Consider the following 23,112-nt stretch of genomic DNA (forward strand, 5'->3'; position numbering starts at 1 on the left):
CGGTAGTATGCTGTCACACATGAAACCTGTTTGTAATTGACTTTTTACAGAATTAAACAGACCCATGTGTAATCATTTCTTTCATTTTATTGTATCTCTGTGACGGGTGAATGGTGTGACGACCTTTCGGCTAACGAAACTTCTCTGAGGGTACGCGAAGCTGCGGACGTGAGAAATAAGGTACATTAGCTTCAAAGATTTCTCATGAATTTTCCTGGCACTATGAGAAAAAAGGCAATGGCAATGTTGTCTCCTCTTCACAACAAACATGTTATGACCAATGGAAAATTGCTACTGTTGGAGCAAAAAACTGATAAGTAAATTCCTCTCGAAAGATTGCGGGGAAGAATGAGGAAGCAGCAGCCTCAATCCTTATTCCGCTTCTTCACCAAAAATATTGGCATGCGAACATACTTGCACCCTTTTAACAGAGATCATTTTAAATCCTTTCACTTAGTGTCTCTTTGTAGTTAATGTCGAGTCTTGTACCATAGGAATCAAGGGAGAGGGTGTTGTTTGGTGACCAGTATCCTCTTTCTACAACACAAATGCACACATGTACTGTATTAACAGTGTTCTTTATTTTCATAAACAGGAAGCTACCTATCTTTAAGAGTCCATGTGTTGTGGTACAAGCTCTCCATTAACAGTCCACATTAGCCTCATCGCTACTGAAGTACAAGACTAGCTACACTCCTGGAAATGGAAAAAAGAACACATTGACACCGGTGTGTCAGACCCACCATACTTGCTCCGGACACTGCGAGAGGGCTGTACAAGCAATGAGCGACTTTGAGCGAGGGCGTATAATGGGCATGCGGGAGACCGGGTGGACGTACCGCCGAATTGCTCAACACGTGGGGCGTGAGGTCTCCACAGTACATCGATGTTGTCGCCAGTGGTCGGCGGAAGGTGCACGTGCCCGTCGACCTGGGACCGGACCGCAGCGACGCACGGATGCACGCCAAGACCGTAGGATCCTACGCAGTGCCGTAGGGGACCGCACCGCCACTTCCCAGCAAATTAGGGACACTGTTGCTCCTGGGGTATCGGCGAGGACCATTCGCAACCGTCTCCATGATGCTGGGCTACGGTCCCACACACCATTAGGCCGTCTTCCGCTCACGCCCCAACATCGTGCAGTCCGCTTCCAGTGGTGTCGCGACAGGAGTGAATGAAGGGACGAATGGAGACGTGTCATCTTCAGCGATGAGAGTCGCTTCTGCCTTGGTGCCAATGATGGTCGTATGCGTGTTTGGCGCTGTGCAGATGAGCGCCACAATCAGGACTGCATACGACCGAGGCACGCAGGGCCAACACCCGGCATCATGGTGTGGGGAGCGATCTCCTACACTGGCCGTACACCTCTGGTGATCGTCGAGTGGACACTGAATAGTGCACGGTACATCCAAACCGTCATCGAACTCATCGTTCTACCATTCCTAGACCGGCAAGGGAACTTGCTGTTCCAACAGGACAATGCACGTCCGCATGTATCCCGTGCCACACAACGTGCTCTAGAAGGTGTAAGTCAACTACCCTGGCCAGCAAGATCTCCGGATCTGTCCCCCATTGAGCATGTTTGGGACTGGATGAAGCGTCGTCTCACGCGGTCTGCACGTCCAGCACGAACGCTGGTCCAACTGAGGCACGAGGATTAAATGGCATTGCAAGCCGTTCCACAGGACTACATCCAGCATCTTTACGATCGTCTCCATGGGAGAATAGCAGCCTGCATTGCTGCGAAAGGTGGATATACACTGTACTAGTGAGGACATTGTGCATGCTCTGTTGCCTGTGTCTATGTGCCTGTGGTTCTGTCAGTGTGATCATGTGACGTATCTGACCCCAGGAATGTGTCAATAAAGTTTCTCCTTCCTGGGACAATGAATTCACGGTGTTCTTATTTCAATTTCCTGGAGTGTATGTGATGAGTAAGAGATACTAAACCAGGATGCGAGTTAGTGCACCAGTGATTGAGTAAGTGACTCGTTGACTGCATTAGTGAAAGACTGAGACTGCATCTAAGACCCTCCAGTCAGCGTCGGCGATATAAATACCTGCAGTCGAGGGGGCGTTGGCGGCTCATTGCCTGCGAGTCTGTCTTTGGCCTCTGTCCTGATATGTGCACTTGATCCAGCGCCTACTATCGATCTTCTTCTACTATCGATCTTCTTGTTAAATCTTTGCCGACCAGTGTGCTGGCACAGGTTACACCAGCACAGTTAAGCCATCATATTCAGCACCTCCAACGCACGGCCATTGTCTACAGGGTGAGTCACTAACTATTGCCACTTAGAATAACTCCGAAAGTATGATAGTAGTTGAAAGGTTTGTGGGACAAATGTTGCATGGGACAACAGGGGCCATAAGTGTTGCAGTGATAAGGAATACCACATAAGTCCATGAAAAGAAGATTGCAGCACTGCATTGACACCAATGGTCATCACTTCGAATACCTTCTGTAAATGGACGTTCATGCCACATTCTTGACTTTCAAAGATCTTACTGTTACACATCACTGGATTCTATCAGAAAATAAGTACCAAACTATAGCATACCATTAAAAAAAAGTTGACCTTCATATCTCTGAAGCGACCCCACCTAGCAACAAAAAACCATTCTCATATTATAACCCCCATTGTCCCAAGAAACTTTTCTCTCACAAACTTTTTAGCTCCTATCATAGATTTGGAGTTATTGTTGGTGCCAGTAGTTAGTGAGTCACCCGGTATATATGTTTCCCTCCCAGTGTCTCCTTCTCTCCAACTGATTTATAGTGTATTCAACTGCCACTGTCTCCTCTCTCACTTACATTGTCTTTTTTTGCCTTCTATACCCACTGTCACTCTCTCCAGCATACCTTGGCATCTCAAAAGTTCTGGACATCCAACATTTCTTTTCCACTATACTATTCAAAATTTCGCTACAAAATGCACTCTCCCCAACACCTACATGTTAAAATTCGCTGGTGTGAGAAGATGCACCCCTACTCTCCTCCCGAGCTTATACATGGTCTTGACACAACTGTACTTTTCATCTCCACTGCCTCCTCTCTCTTGTACTCCCACAGGTGCTACCTCTATCCATCATTTTACTTTTTTACCGTCACTTTCTCTCATTTACCGTCAATATCACATCTTTCTTTCGCTTCCACTGCTTCTGTCTTCATCCATTCTCTTTCTCTTTTACTACCACTTTTTTCGCTGTCACCATCACTGTATCCTCTCTCTTACCTCCTACTTCCACTGCCTTCTCTCTCTTGCAGCATCACTGTCTCTGTGTTACTATCTTTCAGCACAAGAAAGCTCGAGTATGTGCGCATGCCAAAATTTTTCATGAGTGGGTGAAATGAGGATTGATGCAGCTGGCTGGCTTCCCATTTTTAAAGAGGAACATATTCAGTTTTTTGTACTCCAACAGGGACCATTTTCCGCTGGTTCTCTTCTTTTCCCTCTAGCAGAGTAGGCTCCTTCTTTGAAACGACTTCTATAGGTCAGTAATATTTTGACAGTTTCATGTACTTCGACACATATAAACAACAAATAAGTATGCATAATATAGTGTTAACGCAAAATCGTTTAGTCTGTTTTTTTTTTAATACTCTGCTCTCAACTGAAATTAATCCAAAATAATTTTTATCTTAAAATAAAAATTATACCAGAAACGTTTTACTGAATTTGCTCTTTTTCTAATTTTACATAATTTTTGGTATTCATCTTAAGTTCTTTCTAGGCATGGTAAGATACTTTGTAGCTCATTTTTTGTCACGGCAGTACCACTTGGAGCATACCTGCTCAGGCGTGAAGTGCCCATTACATAGAGAGAGAGCGTCATAAACCTTTACTGGCTAAAAGTATAATTTGGTGACCTCAGAAACCCTGCGATGTCCTACAACCCCTGATATGTGTTCACTGTGTCAGTTAAAACTACCTTTACGCCTTAGTCCGGATATTACGGGCGTACTGTACGTGCACGAGTTCAGTAACTTTCAGTCTCTGGATCTCGGTAACGGATGAAGATACCCAAAACAATTTCAAGGTTTCCCGAGAACATCATCTTAAGATCATACGCTAAAAATTTCGACGAATCGCCATGAATAGATAATATAGAACTGGACATTCTCGCAACTGGTACTTCTCGTTACCAAAAATCGTGGTTCTTCAGCGTCTTCTCAGGAACTGCGAAAGAACAGATTGTGTTTGTCTATGCCTCCTAAGGTCCACCCTAGACTGCAACTATTTAAAAGAACCAACTTATTTGCTCGATTTATCAGGGCTGGAGCACGCGCGCAATGGTTAAATTATGACGAAGTACTGAAGTACAGCTACAGTATGCCCGCTCTTTCAATAGGTATACAAATCATCGCTACGCCAAGGGCTATCCAAAACACTTGACCTCTTATCTCTGTGATCAAAAGATCGCGAGATACGACCGCCCCTTTAAAATCACATTTTTGAGCGCAGCTTTCTGTCACATATTGGCACCGTCCACTGTCGTGCACGACATAGTTTCTGTGAATACTATCTAAATTACTGAAATACGTCTCGGTAGCCATTTTCATATCTGTTCGGTCGCAATTGACACGGAGATAGCCGATTTTAACTCTGTAATGGAAAAATATTGCATTTCCATTACATGGCCGGCAAAGACCATAGAGGTGGTGGCGTAGTATTGCTGACCACCAGACTTAGTGTCAATGACCTGGGTTAATTCCCTAATCCCTCTCCATCGTGTGACGGAGTGAGCGCATGTGAGACTATTGACGGTAATCCGTCAGGCGGATGAGCACGTTAAGCTCGGCGTGCCCCTTGGTGCTATTCGAGATGAGCAGGCTATGTGCCGGCAGTAGGTTTCAACCTCTCCTTCATCATTGTCAACAACACAAACACGACAATCCACTACACACGAGCTCATCATTGTTACCTACATGAGACAGTTGGAGTTAAGACACATGAGATCTACGCCATCTACGTCGCGTCTAGAACGTGTAGCAGTAAGCTGCGAGTGACTCGCGTGAATAAAAGTTTCGTTTCTGGGTATATTAAAGTAGGCAAGATTCTCCCATTTAAAATGACGCATATATTTCGCATTTAACTTCATTTTGTTTTCAACTTATTTCCTAAAACATGCTGGCAGATATGGCGGAACATGTTCTCGTAAAAAGTTGTTACTTAAAAGTTTCAGTAACTCCACAGACAATTTTTCTGTCGAATATGTTCTCACAGTTTTATAATATGGTATCATAATAAAGGCAATTGTTTTCTTTTCAGACGGTGTTACAAAAATAACGTAAGAAGTGCGAAAATTTTTAGGATCCACGCAATTTTTCCCAAAGGACACTTATATGCTTCATATTACTTTAACAGTTGGAGGAGACATGAATATTTTTTTGTGCGTGCTACATTTTTGTCAACCATTTATTACCTTTGGCATAGTTTCTACTATAACTCGACAAAGATTTTAAATTTCTGCACTAGAGTACCATATCTATGTAAGCGTCTGAGTGAGTTGTGCCTTGATTGTAATGGAAGTCTTCTTCTATCTTCGCTTCACAGCAGCCCACGAATTCACTATTAGGTTAATGTCTGGGAGTTCATAGGTCATGCCAACGCTTCTACAACATGTTCTTCTGAGAACTACATCACAGACTTGACTTTATGATAAGGTGCTCCATTGTGCATAAAGGCAAAGTCACTGTTAGGAAATCTCAGCTTTAACTGAAGCGGGAGATTTTTTCGGATTTTTTTTTTTTTATGTTACTGTTGATTAACTGAATCTTTAAGATTATAGACACTATCTGAACCCCGTGTCCGGAAACGATGTTTCACACTATAACGTACCGTAAGCTGGTTCTTCACATCTTCATCTGTAGCTCTCCTCGTATACTGTGTGCTGTCTACACATATGGAGGAAATGTACTCATATGGGAAAAAAAAAATCTTTAGTAGCGAAAAGTTAGTTTGGTAAAGACAACACATACAGTCCAGGTTTCAGGTGGTTGTCTGAATGTAAGCTAGAATTATGTCGTTTTTTTAATGGCGTGTCCTTACGGAAATGTGTGTTTATTCTACAGAAAACTTTGTTTCTGGGAATCTTAGAGATCTGTAAAATATCTTCCTTTTCCTTGCTCCAGTCGTACCAAAGCTATTTTAACATCATTATTCGAGTTGAGGATCTCTTCTGAGCCATTACAGATGTTAATTTGGCTTCACTTAATGACTGGCGTACAGGAAGAAATCCAGTAAATAAGATTTCTCCGGACACTTTTTGTACAAATGTGTACTCCACGTGAATGTTCGTGTTCTCACAGCTTATTAATTTGTCCATAAATTTATGGCATATCAGACGTAAGCATACGTTGTCAATTGCTAATATTTCGGCTGTAAACTGTCCAGGTGGAATTGTGCTAACGGCTGATGTACTTCATGCTCTGTCAGGGATACATTGTTTTCCAGTACTACCTTCACGACAGCAAGCTTTGTCTACCCATAGACTCAAAAATCAAAAACAAAGCTAACAGGCCCTAAAACACCGATATAACAATTCTCGAGTTAGTTTCAAGCCACACATTATTATAATTTACTTAGATCTCATTTTTGGTGGAAAAAATTACGTAAGTAGTTATCAACAATGTACCAAACATCACACCGATAAACGACTGAGTTGCTCAAGTAGTGTTATCACCACTGATTCAAAGCTAGATAATACACTCCTGGAAATGGAAAAAAGAACACATTGACACCGGTGTGTCAGACCCACTATACTTTCTCCGGAAACTGCTAGAGGGCTGTACAAGCAATGATCACACGCACGCCACAGCGGACACACCAGGAACCGCGGTGTTGGCCGTCGGATGGTGCTAGCTGCGCAGCATTTGTGCACCGCCGCCGTCAGTGTCAGCCAGTTTGCCGTGGCATTCGGAGCTCCATCGCACTCTTTAACACTGGTAGCAAGCCGCGACAGCGTGGACGTGAACCGTATGTGCACTTGACGGACTTTGAGCGAGGGCGTATAGTGGGCATGCGGGAGGCCGGGTGGACGTACCGCCGAATTGCTCAACACGTGGGGCTTGAGGTCTCCACAGTACATCGATGTTGTCGCCAGTGGTCGGCGGAAGGTGCACGTGCCCGTCGACCTGGGACCGGACCGCAGCGACGCACGGATGCACGCCAAGACCGTAGGATCCTACGCTCTGCCGTAGGGGACCGCGCCGCCACTTCCCAGCAAATTAGGGACACTGTTGCTCCTGGGGTATCGGCGAGGACCATTCGCAACCGTCTCCATGAAGCTGGGCTACGGTCCCGCACACCGTTAGGCCGTCTTCCGCTCACGCCCAAACATCGTGCAGCCCGCCTCCAGTGGTGTCGCGACAGGCGTGAATGGAGGGACGAATGGAGACGTGTTGTCTTCAGCGATGAGAGTCGCTTCTGCCTTGGTGCCAATGATGGTCGTATGCGTGTTTGGCGCCGTGCAGGTGAACGCCACAATCAGGACTGCATACGACCGAGGCACACAGGGCCAACACCCGGCATCATGGTGTGGGGAGCGATCTCCTACACTGGCCGTACACCTCTGGTGATCGTCGAGTGGACACTGAATAGTGCACGGTACATCCAAACCGTCATCGAACCCATCGTTCTACCATTCCTAGACCGGCAAGGGAACTTGCTGTTCCTAAAGGACAATGCACGTCCGCATGTATCCCGTGCCACACAACGTGCTCTAGAAGGTGTAAGTCAACTACCCTGGCCAGCAAGATCTCCGGATCTGTCCCCCATTGAGCATGTTTGGGACTGGATGAAGCGTCGTCTCACGCGGTCTGCACGTCCAGCACGAACGCTGGTCCAACTGAGGCGCCAGGTGGAAATGGCATGGCAAGCCGTTCCACAGGACTACATCCAGCATCTCTACGATCGTCTCCATGGGAGAATAGCAGCCTGCATTGCTGCGAAAGGTGGATATACACTGTACTAGTGCCGACATTGTGCATGCTCTGTTGCCTGTGTCTATGTGCCTGTGGTTCTGTCAGTGTGATCATGTGACATATCTGACCCCAGGAATGTGTCAATAAAGTTTCCCCTTCCTGGGACAATGAATTCACGGTGTTCTTATTTCAATTTCCAGGAGTGTACTTTTATCATGACAGTGACGTTCAAAGATGTAAATAGCTCAGGAGGTCAAAAGTAGGTAATACGCGTGAATATAGTGTTTTAGGATGAACATAGGTAGTAATTTCTTCACTCTGAGTATAATAACCCACACACCAAGGTTCAGAAATCACGTTTCTGAAAAGAAAGAACTTCCAGGAAGTAACATAAGAATAGAAGTGATTTCGCATAGGGCTTTTTTTAAAAGAGATGGGGCCCGCACCAACGTGGTGACCAAACCAGAAGTTCTACTGTCACCTCCATAAACTTGTTAGTTGTCTAGTAAGTGGATCACAGGATGCTGGGCTGTGATGTGGTCCTTGCGTCTGGGTACGACAACGCATTAACACGGTCCATCAGGTGATAGATAGTGGACGAAACGCGAGTGAGGGTAGCGATTTGAAGAGCAGATGTGTCCCAGTTGCTCCTGCTGCTACATTCCTGGAACAATCAAGACGTTATACAGTAGTGGGAGATCGGCCATAGATCATCTCACTGTGTGGGGGATGTGTGGAGCTTGTCTGCATCCAGTGTACGGTACAGCTTCCCTGTGTGGTGCCAGTTATTCGGCAGTGTGTTTCAGGTGGATCTCCAGTAATGGCGTCTAATTAGCAGGGGCTCGCCTGTACCGTTATGTTTGCGTATGCTTGGCCATAGATGTTATGTCCTTACAAGTATATCTTTTGGTCTTTTATGTTTCCATCTATGGTTGTGGTCGTAGTTCCCAAGATTCAGAATAAACGGGTTCTGCCAATGTCTGGAGTTTCTGTATAGTCTTGCAGTGAGTTTGTGGATTACCTCCTTGAGAGACTCAAGTCGGTATTCCAGGTGAAGGTCCGCGATGCGTGTGTATCATGGAGCATTGCTTATGATTTTGAGTGCTTTGTTATGTATGAGCTGCAGACGGCGCAGGCGTGTGGGCGCAGCGTATCCCCAGACAGGGGCTGCCTACGTTATCAGGGGTCGGATAAGTGTCATGTACAAGGACCTCGACACCCTTCTGTTCAGTGTGCTACGCCTGTTGAGCATAGGATAGAGCTGTTTGAGCCTCGCCCTTGCTCGGTTGGTCATGTGTTGTATGTGGTCCCCCCCAGAGTAGTTTCCGATCCAGCCCGACACCGAAGTATTAGACTTTCTCGCGGAAACGTATTGAGCGTGCATGTAGAGTTATTGGTCTGCAGTAGCGGTGTTTGCGCAGTTGCTTCGGTCTTCTAGTGAGCAGAACGGCTTCGCACTTGTCGAAGTTTACTCTAACACGCCATTTCTCCAACCAAGGCTCAGCCACTCTTAGTGCAGTCTGTAGGGGTGATATAATATTTGATGATTTCCAATCTTGCGCAAGGATGGCTGTGTGATCAGCGCAGATTGCCATCGGTGTGTTGTGTGTGGTTGGGAGATCGTTTATGTAGAGGTTAAACAGCAGGGGCCCTAGGATGCTTCCCTGGGGTACTCCCGCGTGTATACCGTGTCGTTTTGATTGTTTTCCCTGCACGTTAGTGTTGAAACTCCTATCTGTGAGGTATGAGTGTATTAGACGCAGCAGCCCGTCGGGGAATCCCGCGTCGCTGAGTTTGCGGATGAAGCCGTTGTGCCATAGACGGTCCAAAGCCTTTTCGATGTCCAGGAACACTGCCCCTGTAGCTTTGTTTATGTTGAAGCCATATGTTATATGTTCAACGACCCGTAGGAGTTGTCGTGTTGTGGAGTGGTGATTCCTGAAGCCGAATTGCTCCGGTCTCAGGATGTCATTTGTTATGCAGTGCCTAGTGATGCGTTTGAGAATCACCTTCTCAACAATCTTACTGAGCGAGCTCAGAAGGCTGATGAGTCGGTAATTTTGTGGGAGGCTGTGGTATTTCCCCGGCTTCCTGAACATCAGGGCCTTGGCCGTCTTCCAAAAGGCGGGGAAGTGTTGGTGTTTTACTATGGCATTCGTTATGTGTGTTAGGTACTCAGTTGCTTTATCCGTGAACTCCTGGAGGACACGCTTTTGAATGCCATCATGACCAGGGGCTTTCCTAGCAGTGGAGTGCATTATAGCCCAGGAGACTTCGGCTGTGCTAGCATGTCGAATGTCGTCGCACGATGGTTGGGCTAGAATGCGTGTAACCTCTTGGTCAGTAGCAAGTGTGAACACTGGATCTGATGGTACCAGGTTCGGTGTGAATGACGCTGCGAGTGTTTGGGCCATTAGCTCTGCTTTCTCTTCCGCTGAGTATGCAGGTCCGTCAGGCCCTTGAAGCGTGGGGGTGAATATTTTCTCCCTGTTTAAGTGTCTGGCTAGTTGCCACACGCCAGGTCGTGTGGTGTCCAGCCCTTCGAGTTTTTGGTTCCACTGTTGTGTTCTACGTGTTTGTATTTTATCGTGTATGATGCCATGTAGCCTGTTAATGTCCCGTTTGAAGTACGGACGCCTGGTGCGCTGCCATTGTCTCCTGCGGCGATTCCTCATTGAGATTAGGCCCAGGATTTCCTGGGGCAGGGCCGCACTGCGTTGTTGTGAGGTGCGATCAGGTATGGTGCCTGCCATGGCGTCCTGGACGGCGTTAGTGAGGGCTTCTACTGCCTCGTCAATTTGTGCTGTTTCATTAATTTCGTGTACAGGTGGGATGTGGCTATCGAGCGTTTGCTTGAACAATGTCCAATTCGCCCGGCCGTAGTCCAACATCTTGCGTTGTTCCATGTGCTGCAGTGTTTCCTCGATGTATAGTATTACAGGTTGGTGGTTTGAGGGCAGATCGTTTCCAACAGCAACGTTGAGTGTCTATGTAATGCCCTTGATGAGGGCCATGTCTATCACGTCTGGCCTGTGTCCCCTCTGATAGGGAATGTGCGTCGGCTTAGTCGGCGCTAGTATAATGTAGTTTCTGCCTAATGAATGTTCGTACAGTTTTTTGCCGTTGGGATTTCGTATGCGTGAATTCCATTCTGGGTGTTTAGCGTTCAGATCTCCAGCGACTATTACTCGCGGTGAAATGTTGAGTAATGTGCTGATATCGCGTGTTGAAATGCCTACAGGGCTGTTGTATACCGATATCAGTGTGGTGTAGGCTCCGTTGAACTTGACTCTGACGGCCGTAGCCTCGATTTTTTTCCAGTTCGGGGAGCTCTATGTTTGTGTGCTCATTGTCTTTGTGTATGACGATTGCAGTTCCACCTGCCACGGCATCGCCCGGTCGGTCGGTACGATAGACACAGTAGCCAGGAAAGTTTAGTTGTTTGTGCGATTTAAGCTTGGTCTTGCTCAGTAGCGCGACCAGGATTCCCTTGCGCTCCATGAACGCGGCAAATTCAGCCCTTTTGTTGTGGGATCGAGTCTGCATTCTAGAACAGGATCTGTGATAATGTGTGCGGGTCTGCGTTATGGGCCGGTTGTGGTATATTATTCATGTAAGAGTGTGAATGAGTGTAGTAATGGCAGTGTGTATGTCAGCCCAGTATTGCCCGGGTTCGGCGCTCATGAGCTGGGTGATGAGTGTAGTGACGGCCGCCAGCACTTTGGTAAGGATTTGAGCGGTTGTGTGTCGAGGGAATAGCGTTTCCAGTATTCCCCCCGGTGATGTGTTGGTGTTGGGCGTGGCAGCCTGCGGTGCTGCTGTGGAGTTAGCGGCCGCTTGTGCGGGTACTGGTGTGTTGTTAGGAGTGGCATTTGTGTTTTGTGACAGAGGTTGAGGCGCCTGTGTTCCTTCTGTGGTGAGGGGGATGGTAATGTGAGTTACAGTCTCAGTGTCTTTTCCTGTGTGTTGCTGATCTGTAGTAGCTACGTGGCCTGTTGTGGTGATTTCGTGTTCCCCGCCCTGTGTTTGCGTGTGCGTCTATTCCTCCTCTGGGCTTGGAGTTCGGGGGGTTCTTGTGTGGATGTGTTTTCCTGTATATGGTGCGCTTCTTCGCAGCACGTGATTTCCGGGAGTGGGGTCGTGTTGTTTGGGGGCATAGGTGTTGGTACCGATGCTTGTTGTGTTTCAGGTGTTGTCTGTGGCTGTTGTGTAGCTGTTGCAGCGGTTGTTTCACGTGTGTGTGAAGGGCGCTGAGGTTCCGTGGCAAACATTACGCCGTTCCATACCGCATAGGGCTGTTAACAATATTCTATGTGAATACAGTTTCGATGGTTGGTCGTTGCCAAGCACTCTGAAAGCAAACATTCATCTAATAAAATAAGTTGGAGTTAAAAAAGATCGAGCCTTAAAACTCAAACCATATGTGCGATGGAATGTTAAAGACAACTCCGCAACGTCACGTTGTGTCATTCTGAAGTATAGGTCCCAGCGGTCTGAAACCAAATACTTGTCATGGTATAACCGTATCCACTGTTACACACACCGTGTGAGCACACGCCATACAGCGAGTAGAAATGCAGCTATTATAGCTCGTTCTATAACAGCAATTGGAGCCGACCGCTGTGGCCGAGCGGTTCTAGGCGCTTCAGTCCGGAAGGTCGCAGGTTCGATTCCTGCCTTGGGCATGGACGTGTGTGATGTCTTTAGGTTGGTTAGGTTTAAGTAGTTCTAAGTCTAGGGGACTGATGACTTCAGCTGTTAAGTCCCATAGTGCTTAGAGCCATTTGAATTAACAGCAGTCAGCTGGCAGAAACCATTATTCATAATAATTCGCCGACGTAGAAGGCTCGTTTAGTGAGCGCGGTGGTTGGATTACAACAGAGGCAAAATGATATGTTTGCAAATACAGAGAGTAAGATTGAGAGTACAAAGTTTGTGAAATGTGTACTCACAATGGACGAATATAATCGACGTATGCAGGGTGTAAATGATAACTGTTTAGAACATCCCACAATCGTGTAGGTTAAGCTCAGACGAACAGTTTGATTAAAGACGCTTGTGGACCATCAAGCGAGAACACAGCTCCTGTCACTTAAAAGCCTCAGCACATGACCGCCGCGAAACGTTGTGGAATATCTTCTCTCCCTCTTACGCCATCGGCTTAGTTGTGCATTTATAAACTAAGTTTTACCTCAGAATTCTGTCAATTGCAACAACGCAGAATTAACAACTAAAGCGTTTTGTTTCTCTAGTTATCTTACTGTGAGACTACTGGGCTTACTGCTTTATATGTAGGGCAACCACAGCCCAAATATTCCATGATTTGCATAAACAAGATCGCTGGAACTGTAGAACACTTTACTGGTGAAGATGACAGGTTTCACAAATTAAATTTGTATCTTCAGGCGCTTCGCTATTAGAAAGGCATATCAGAAATTTAGCCATGCCAAGAAACAAAAAAATAAAAGCGATAAGGTCTATGTTTACTCACAACCAAAGATTAAAAGGTCAATTTAAGCCTGATAAGGCCAATCTCAACATTTACATCTAGGTATTTAAAAGTTATGACTCATGAATGTGCGAGCGTCTATGATTTAAAAAAATTTATTGGTGGCTAAGGCCAGCCCCAACCTAAAAAAAGACCCCAACAAAAACGTCAAAGTAAGAACGTAGTAGTTATTAAAATAATTTATAATAAAAATAAAGTAGGTAGCAAATACACCGCGTCTGAAACATTAAAAGAGAAACAGTTGTCAAGTGTGTCACACTCTACATCCATTGTAGACAGCCTGGGGAGGCGTCATCTAACCGCTAACTGTAGCGAGGCCTACGCGGAAACCCGCGCATATGCAGTGTAGCAAACATTAAGTAACCAGATATCTTGACTGACATATTGGGGGTTGGCTACACATTTTAAATTAGCAAACTCTTTATGAGTCACGTAAGTCAGAATTACTGTTGCAACTAATTACGACCCAGGATCCTATATGCAAGCACTAGCCAATGCAGTGCCCTTCCAAATAACAAAATTTTGTACGCAAATGAAAAACGCGTTATTAATAGAAAAACAATGGTAGGGCAGAAAACATTATTCGCTTAAATAATCAAAATTGGATAGAACGTTTCTGTGACGTAAATCTTTATGGGAGTTGAGGGTATTTTCTGGGGCTGATAAGTGGAGTATATTATTTCTGATTATTAGGGTTTTGTAATTTAAAATGTGCAGCCAGCTCCCAATATTTCAATCGAGGCATCTGGTTACTTAATGTTTGCGACACAGCAGATAGCGGTTAGCTGGCGGTGGCAACAACAACGCTTCATTTTTCAGGCTGTCTACAATGGAGCTAAAGTGTGACATTATTGACAATTGTTTTTCTTTTAATGATACAAACGTGGTGTATTTGTTAAGTATTTTAACTATTTTTATTATAAATTATTTTAATAGCTGTTATGTTCTTAGTTGACGTTATTACTTTTTTTTAAGGTTGTGGATGGCCTTAGTCCCCAATACATTTTATCATAGACGCTCGCACGTTCTTGAATACGTTTTGAATACCTGGATATAAATGTAGGGAATGGCTTTATCGGGTTTAACAGAACCTTCAATCTTCGACTGTAGGTAGAGATAGACTTCAACGCTTTTATTGGCCCTTTTCTGGGGATGGCTAAATTTCTGATAAGTTCTTTTGTCACTTTCTATACAGTGAAGCACCTGAAGATGCAGATTTGTTTGTGAAAGCGATCGTGTTCTCCAATAAGGTGTTCAAACAATTGCAGCGGTCTTGTTTATCCAAATCACGGACTACTATGCTTGTACATGTGAAGTTTGGATCGAATTGGAAACGCTAATTGGTTTTTGCATAACGTCTTCAGAACTCTTTTTTTCTTTGATTATCACTGCAGGGAAACTTAACTATGTCAACGAATGTCTGTGGCTTAAGAGGACGAGATATTAAAAACCTCTGGCGCCACCCATGCGGTGTAGCATAGGCTCCTTCTGTACGCCAGTTTGAGATTGTGCTCCGGCTTGATAGTCCACAAGTGTCATAAATCAAATTGCTGGTCTCGTCTTCACCTACACCCCTTACGATACGTTATATAGTTGTAGTAATGTGAAAGTAAAAACCGTGAATGTAGATTATAAGTAGGCTTCTTTTGTAAATAAAACCACCTTTTCTTGCTGCAACTTAATGTTTTTTTTCTTTTTTTTCCCCAGACGCGTTTCGCCTTTTTCTTGCTCTAAGGTATCTTCAGTGGGATATATAACGATGCAGTTTTGTTATTTTTAGATAATCAAACAGTTCACGTCTCGTTCTTTTCTGAAGACAAATAATTATTTACAGTTTGCTGTGATATGCGTTTAGTCTCATCTAGTATGGAGGTCGTACTACCAGTTTATTTCCAAAACATGACCACAGTTTTGTATTCTGTGCTTCTTCACACTGTTCACCATGTTTCTCCTTCTTTTTTGTGGTGCTCTGTCATTCTTTTGCCATTAGATACAACTATCTGTTCTATCACTGTGCTTTTAACAATGTAAATATTGGAACTTCATTATGTGTTTTCTTCTCTTTTGTTTGTTCATCTACATATTGCCAACCTAACGAGGTGTATGTTCAACTTCCATTAGTGTTTGGCAGCTTTGGTGACAGCCGATCTGACTTTTGGTTTCAATGTTTGTGGAGGGGTTCATGGATAGGTGGGTGAAAAGGTGTTGGGTGGTATTATTATTATATTGGGTGGATTATTATTATTATTGTATTACTCCTCTTTAGGAGTGCTATTCCATTATTTTATCTGTTAGTCAAAACAATATATTGTTTGGCTTATGTACTTGATCATTCAACTGGGTTTTCCTTTCTGCTTTGGTTTTCAGTATGTGGTAATTTTCTTGCAGGGGTGGGATGTTTTTTTTATTGTTGATTCTAATTATTTTAGAGTCTACTTCTCTAGTAGTTGGATTGTAGTTATTTTCTCTTAGGTGTTCTGCAGATGTGGAGTGGGTTGTCCCATACGTCCAGCCTCTAATGTGTTCTTTGTATCCAACATCAAATGTTCTACCTGTTTGTCCTTTGTATGTGTCTTCACAAGTGTTACACTATATTTGATGTATACCTGCTTTCTGATATATGTCTCTGTTTTTTTATCAGTTTTGATGTGCATTTTTATAGAATTGTCTGTTGTGTACGCTGTATTTACTCCCTGTCTTTTGAAAATGTTGCTGATTTTATGTGAGCATTGGTTTTTGTATGTCACTGTGTACCATGTTGTGTTTTCTTTCATCTTTTTCTGATTATTCTGTGTAGTTGTTACAGTACTACGTGTATGTGTTTGGTTCTGTTGTGTTGTTGCCTGTGGTCTGGTGCTTTCTGCTTTTATTTTACTTTTAATTTTGTTGTTAGCTTTGTGATTATGTTACTATTGTAAGCACTGTTTTGTGTAATCTGCATTATTATGTCCCATTCCTTTTGGTAGTTTTCTTTGATGAGTGGCAGTGCGTTAAGCCTATGGAGCATGTGTTGAAGTGCTGTTCGCTTTTGTGAGTGTGGGTGGGTCAGGGATTAGGGAATGATATTGGTCATTGCTGTAGGTTTTTGGTAAATTTCAAACATTTGTGATAGTTTGGTTTATTGATTGTTATATCCAGAAAGTTGACAATGAGAGGAAGGAGAACACTGAATGGAAACTAAAGAATTTGTGGAGGTAGGTGGGGCAAAGGGCGAAAACTCCTAAAGAAAGCATAGATGAAGAGTTGTCAAGTGATTGAAAAAACGCTTTCTTTGAACCACAAACATGCTTTTTGCCATAAAAGTATCATTTTGAAGCGAGCTATTAGGGATAAAAATCTAAAACATTCAGTGATTAAAGAGTACAGCAGTTTACACATTTTATTCACAACCTTTTCATAATAGATCAACAAATAAGAGATCAATATCAACAGAACTCGATGAAAAAGCTACTTTAGTTGCTCTGTCTTTAAGAAAGTGAAGAACAATTACCAATATAATGAAATCGTTTTAACAAAGGTTGTTAGATAAATGCACCATGCTCATTTATGATTAAATGACGGTAGGGTTTGAATGAACTGCTTCATTCTATAATATGAAGTGCATATAGTCAACGACCAATTGTAGAAAAATATTTGCAAACTCGCTTAAAGATTATTTATGTTTATACTATGATTAATCTAGTTATAGCATTCAACTTCAGATATATGTAAAAAATCGACTCTTTCGTATGTACCCTTCACTCAAATTGTTCCTTGGCCCCCAGGATAATAATTAAAAAAAAGAATCTCTCATTATTCTCGTGGTTAATCATACCAGGAACAGGATAAGATATGGAAACTAGGACGCAAACTCTCCATTAGCACCTGTAAAGTGATCGCGGGCCAAAGTATGAGCCAAATAGTTTTGATGCAATACTGGTACAATATTTATTGAACAGGTGTGTTATTTTAAAATTACATGCTATTTTGTAGAATATTTACGACCTGAGACAGTGCCTGTGTCAAACGTTTTACAGAAAGTAAAAGTTTCAAGTAGTTACTGTTACTGTTAATTATTCTCTTTATTAATAATAGATCTGTTACAGGCATCAAATCAGCAGATGTAGGCATATTTATTTTAGTTCTTTTAATTGATGCTGATAAGACATCGGTGGTTTCCAGCCATAGAGAAAGCTACTTGAGGCAGTAATATTCTGCAGCACAGACAGATTTAAGAATTAGGATTTTTTAAAGATATAAATGTAAAAGACAGCCAATATTAAAATAATCGATTTATTTGCTTACTCTATCTTATGTGGACTGAGAAAACTTTGTGTGTGCATCCAGAAGGCTGCACACTATGCTGAAACACTGTCCAGAGTGCATACTTTTGCACTTTATTTAAATAGGTGGATAGTTATATTTCAGTGTAATCGACGGTATTTTTACAAAATTCTTGCAAAGTAACATAATACATTTATGTTATTGTTTGCATCATGAAACATTTGGCTACAGACTGATTTTATCAAGCGTTACTTAATCTTATCTCTGTCCAACCAGCAGTGCACATGTGTGTGTTTCATTCACAGTTGTAAATTTTAAAAATGAATAAATTGTTATAGACAAATTACAATAATACTGTCTCACAGAATATAAATTATTGGTACCCTGAAGTGATTTATATATAACAAGAAACCACAACAATCATCTCAGAGACAATAAATACTCAATAAGAGCATCGATAATACACAAATGCCTATTAACGTAAAATTTGTTTGGAAATGAATCAATAAAAAGTGAACTTATTTACAGTACATGATTCCATTTAACCACATACTGAAGCTTTGCTCCCTACAAGCTGGGCCACATTGAAGCAATATGGTATTCTTTGAAACAGAAAATTAATGTATTCTTTTGAAAATGGCAAATGCAGTTACAGCATTAAATTAGCTGTAACACTACTTCTGAAACCCAAACATTCTTCACTTATTGTGTATGCCCAATAAATGTCAATGCTGGCCAAAGAGCTGAATGAATTTAATCTTCAAACACAAACATTTGTTTCACAGGAGAAAATAAATAAAATTCCAATTGAAGCCGCTTTGATAACAATTAATACAAATACTGTTTTGATGTAGAGCTTAGAGATACGTGCATCAACCGAGTTTAGTCAAAATGTTTCTGGAAACTTGCTGTGATCCGTTGGAACTTCTCACAAGTGAACCAGTCAATTTTACAACACTTACATCACTTGAAAAAGGCACTTCATTTAATTTAACTACGATATTGTGTCTCAGGAATCCACAACACGTGACAAGAATCTTTACAGTCATTATTAACACAAACTCGTAGCATAAATTCTTGTCCTTCCTGTATGTTGCCAATGAGGAAAAGATTCCGCTTCTAAATTCTAAATCTCTAACCTGTTATATAAATTACAATAGAAGACACTTCAGTTACAAACAGTTCAACGACATAAATGTGCTCTACTGAACATAAGGTGAGTAGGATTATTTAGACAGAAGGGAGACCTCTGTATTGAACAGCTAAAATTAGTTTGACATTATCTCATAAACTGCCTTTCGAAAACATTTATAATGGATTTACATTGCTGTCTCTTCGCAGAACAAATACATCCGTCACTCTTGTGGATCAAAGCTCCTGCTACTCCATAATTATCAATTTCAATACAATGAATTGTTTTCTAAAAATTTTCTCAGGAATTTCAGCAGCTGTACCTGAAGTATAATCTCACAGAACCCATGTATGTAGTACGCTCTCAACTAATTTAGCTGGCTTTCCACAACTGCACGTTGCATCCACATTACAGTCACGTCATAGAACTTGGTGCAAAGCAGTGGTGTTTCTTAAGGTCTGCTTATACTTTTCATTATTCAACATTTATTACTGGGCCATTCGTCCATAGATTCCATGTAATGGCAGTATGTTAAGTACTACACCTTGCTCGGCTTTTACTGGGCGGAGACAAGGCAGTCAATACCGTTTTCTCGCTTGACTATAGGCAAGTTCGCGTCACTAAAGAGTCTACATGACGGCGGATCACACAGTCCACAGGCCGATCCAAGTCTTCGTGTGCCCCCGGCGAGGTTCCGCCGTCATTTTCAGTAGATTGGAGCACCGTCTCAACTAAAGGCTTCGTGGTCCTCAACAAGACGCGATCATCTCTTGCGGCGGAAGCGGAGGACAACCAGTTCGGCAAGCCAGCACATCATGGTCACCAGGATCAGCAGCGACAGGATGTGCATGCACAGCGGGTAGTTCTCCGTCTCGTCTCGGACGTAACCTGTGGACATGAAAAAGGCGTTAAGTACCACCGACTACGTGCCACCTAGGATAGTCAACATCGTAGCCCAGAACGGTGTTTGGTGCAACATCAAAGGACTTTGCGAACTTCACCATCCTATCAGTGCAAAATGTTTCGAGACTGGATTAAAAAATAGAGAGGTCGAGCGGTTCTAGGCGCTTCAGTCCGGAACCACGCGGCTGCTACGGTCGCAGGTTCGAATCCTGCCTCGGTCATGGATAAGTATGATGTTCTTAAGTAAGTTAGTTTTAAGTGGTTCTAAGTTTAGGGGACTGATGACCTCAGATGTTGAGTCCCATAGCGCTTAGAGCCATTTGAACCATTTAAAAAATAGAGGAAAGTTAAGACGGTGGTTTTGAAGTTCCAAATGTTCTCTACAGTCTCTTCTCACTAGGTTACACCGCACAGAGTGTTCATACAACCATGTGAAACTCTGGATAAGTCCTTCTTTAAGTCGCAAGTCAGATTGTCTCGAACGGCGGTTATGTCGTCAAAGAGTTGAGCCGTCATGTGAATTCCTGTATTTTGTCGTTTTGTTGTAGGTTCGTATTGATGACACCAAGACTTGTCTCCCACGCCGATTCTTTCCACAAAAGAACTGACCCCGTTTTGCGTTTTACTCAAGTCGCGACAGGCTTTCATGCATCGTTGTTTTTATCTGGTAGCGAAGGTGTGCAGAGCAAACATTGCACACACGTTTCTCTTCTGCAGAACACTGAGGAGAACACCTTGAACAACAGATTTAGAGATGTTGCTCCACTGAGTTTCGTGACGCAACAATGTTGACGTACTAAGGCCGCACGTCCCTTATTTAACACTGCGTGCTCAAAAGTTGTTGTCGAATCACACCAGTTGTTTACGGTAGTTGTTAGTTCAAGCTGCCACTGTAGATAGCTGTGCCTACGTGAGTTGTATGCCAGGAACCCTCCCGACGGCGGTGTAGTCAGTCTTTAGCTAGTGTAAAACTCTCTAAATCATTCTCTCATTAATTCATCTTTCGAGATCACGCCCACCATACACAAAATTGGTCTTCTCTAGCGTGTCATAGACGGCCAGTCTCTTAATTGCAATATTAATCCGATTATTAGGCCGTTATCACATGAGCGTCATGTCCTCTGGGAGGGGGAGGGGCGTTCTTCCGGTGTGCGTAATAGACACAAGAGACCAGATAAAAATGATACACTTACAGCGTTTCTCACTGCTTTATCTGCTGAAATCGACTATTACTCTTTTTACCAGCAGGTGGTCGCAGCAGGTCCACTCCACAGGGAACACAAACCATTTGTTGCTGCGCCTGAGGGTTTCGCAACTAATTTTCTCGGTAGAAAAATATTATGCAGCACTAAAAAATAAATACTGGGGCTCCGAGTAATATTAAACAAACGCCACTCTCCTGGACTATCAGAGCTCGCTACTTCTATTTTCGCCGATATCAGCGTACATTTTGCCGCGCAATCATGGCTAGACAACAAACATTTATAACGGAAATTAATAAAATTGCTCCTGTAGCACGGTGCCGCCAGAAACGTAACAAACATTTTCACGCCCCCCTTGAACTTTGAAAACTACGCCACCGTGTATTAACAATTAGAACACCAAGTTTCTATCTTAGCAGCGAAGCGGAACATACTGTTTTAAGCATTTTATTGCCTTCTTAATTACAAGCCAAGCTGGCGTTTCTTCCGTTACAGTCATGAATACACCAGAACAACAGAAGAATATGGTGATGAAAGCGTGACAAGGGTCGACATTTATAGCACTGCATCTACTAAAACAGCTACGAATTCGAATTAATACGATACTTTTTCAACATGTTTCGCATGTCTGTTTCAGAAGTGGATGTTAACATTGGAGTATAAAAAAGAATAAAATCACACAATTGCAATAAAGAAAACACGCCTTTCCCTTGAAATACCGAAATGTCGAAATGTTTAGACACATTATATGCCACTAAATACTTCACATACGATTTAGAATACTTTTACGCCACCTAGGAGCATAAGCGTGACTTCCATCATTCTTCATACTCGTATTTTAGACGCTTTAGTTTTAGACAGATCCTGCTTGAGGATCGTTGAAAACCAGGAAGAAGCCCAATGTCACTCACATGTTTAATGGATTCCATATTCGCTAGAAAATAGAGTAAAGAATAGAGCGTGGAATCCTGCTCAATTCGGATTGTGGTATGAAGATCTATACAGATTTTAAGAGATAAGTTATCATTCCCCAACAAATGGCGCCAGCTACCAGCAACTACAGCACTAATGAGCCTACGATAAAACTTTGTCTCTTACGTAGAGAGTGTGCTATGCTGTCAACAAAAAGTCAATTTAATTTGTATACTAGACAGATCTTGAACCTCAACCTAAGCTTTTCTAAGATATGCCTCTAGCAAACGAGACCAGAGAACACGTCTCACGGCGGTATTTTAAATTTACTTTTTTGTCAGTATCGCCATTATAACAATCTCCATGAATTAGCTAACAATAAGAGAATAATAGGAAGCAAACACACTGGACAACTTATTCTGTTAGCTTTGAAGTATTATAAGCTGCCAGACTGAATTCGACATTGACAACTAACTGCAAAATCATGAAATGACATGAGGAGCAATCAATGGAACACTCAGAAATAAAGTGACGGAAGACACAAAAATCTAGTTTAAGAAGGTAATGGCCATCCTCACATAAGCGAAACTAGGACGGCTACTAAAAAGCAACAAAGCAGAATCCAAGAAATGAAATTTCTGAGAGGAGTTAACGGCTGTGCGAGATTGATAGACTAAGAAACGAAGACATAAGAGCTGAGCTTGGCGTATATGCTATAAAAGAGAAGATCAAGTTTTCGACAAAGCTGGCTAGAACATCTACAAACAATGCCAGATTCAAAACTACTAAAACGAGCCTTAATTTAAAGCCCTAAGAACGAGATCCTTAGGGAGACCAAGAAAAAGACGGCTGAATACTTAGAAGAAATAACAGACCTATGAGCTAGACCATAATGAAAGAAGGTCAGATGTACGAAATGTCAACTAAAATGTGCAATATATCTTCAGTAATATGATGGTATTTGTTTCTACATTCCTTTATAAAAATGGTGACATACACACGGTATTTCAAAACCACAACCACAACGTTGAATATGTTGTATGGGACGGTAAAAATAATTCTCTACAAAAAAATCCGTGTCGGGACATTAGGAACTTGGACGCAGTAACCCATCGAAGTTTGAGAATTGTGGCATCAAAATTTCGTTTAATAGATGCTGGGGTGTTTTTCTGCTTATTAGTTCATCTTACCGAAATAAATGTGTATCAGAGTAAATGGAGAATTTATTGTGTCTCACACGTCATAGATTTGGCTGCAATATGGT

The 23,112-nt window shown here is 42.8% G+C and overlaps 1 protein-coding gene across 1 annotated transcript in view; it reads right to left on the reverse strand.

Moving 5' to 3' along the window:
• Positions 1-17,692: 17,692 nt before the first annotated feature.
• The window catches only part of LOC126272360 (monocarboxylate transporter 1-like), a 212,555-nt gene continuing 207,135 nt past the window's right edge, over positions 17,693-23,112 (reverse strand). The window contains exon 8 of the mRNA XM_049975171.1: positions 17,693-19,719. Within this exon, the coding sequence (XP_049831128.1) occupies positions 19,595-19,719 (125 nt within the window). The 3' untranslated portion in view covers positions 17,693-19,594. The remainder of the gene's footprint in view (positions 19,720-23,112) is intronic.

This window comes from Schistocerca gregaria, chromosome 5, assembly GCF_023897955.1.
Source record: "Schistocerca gregaria isolate iqSchGreg1 chromosome 5, iqSchGreg1.2, whole genome shotgun sequence".
In the NCBI taxonomy this organism is placed as follows: Eukaryota; Metazoa; Arthropoda; class Insecta; order Orthoptera; family Acrididae; genus Schistocerca; species Schistocerca gregaria.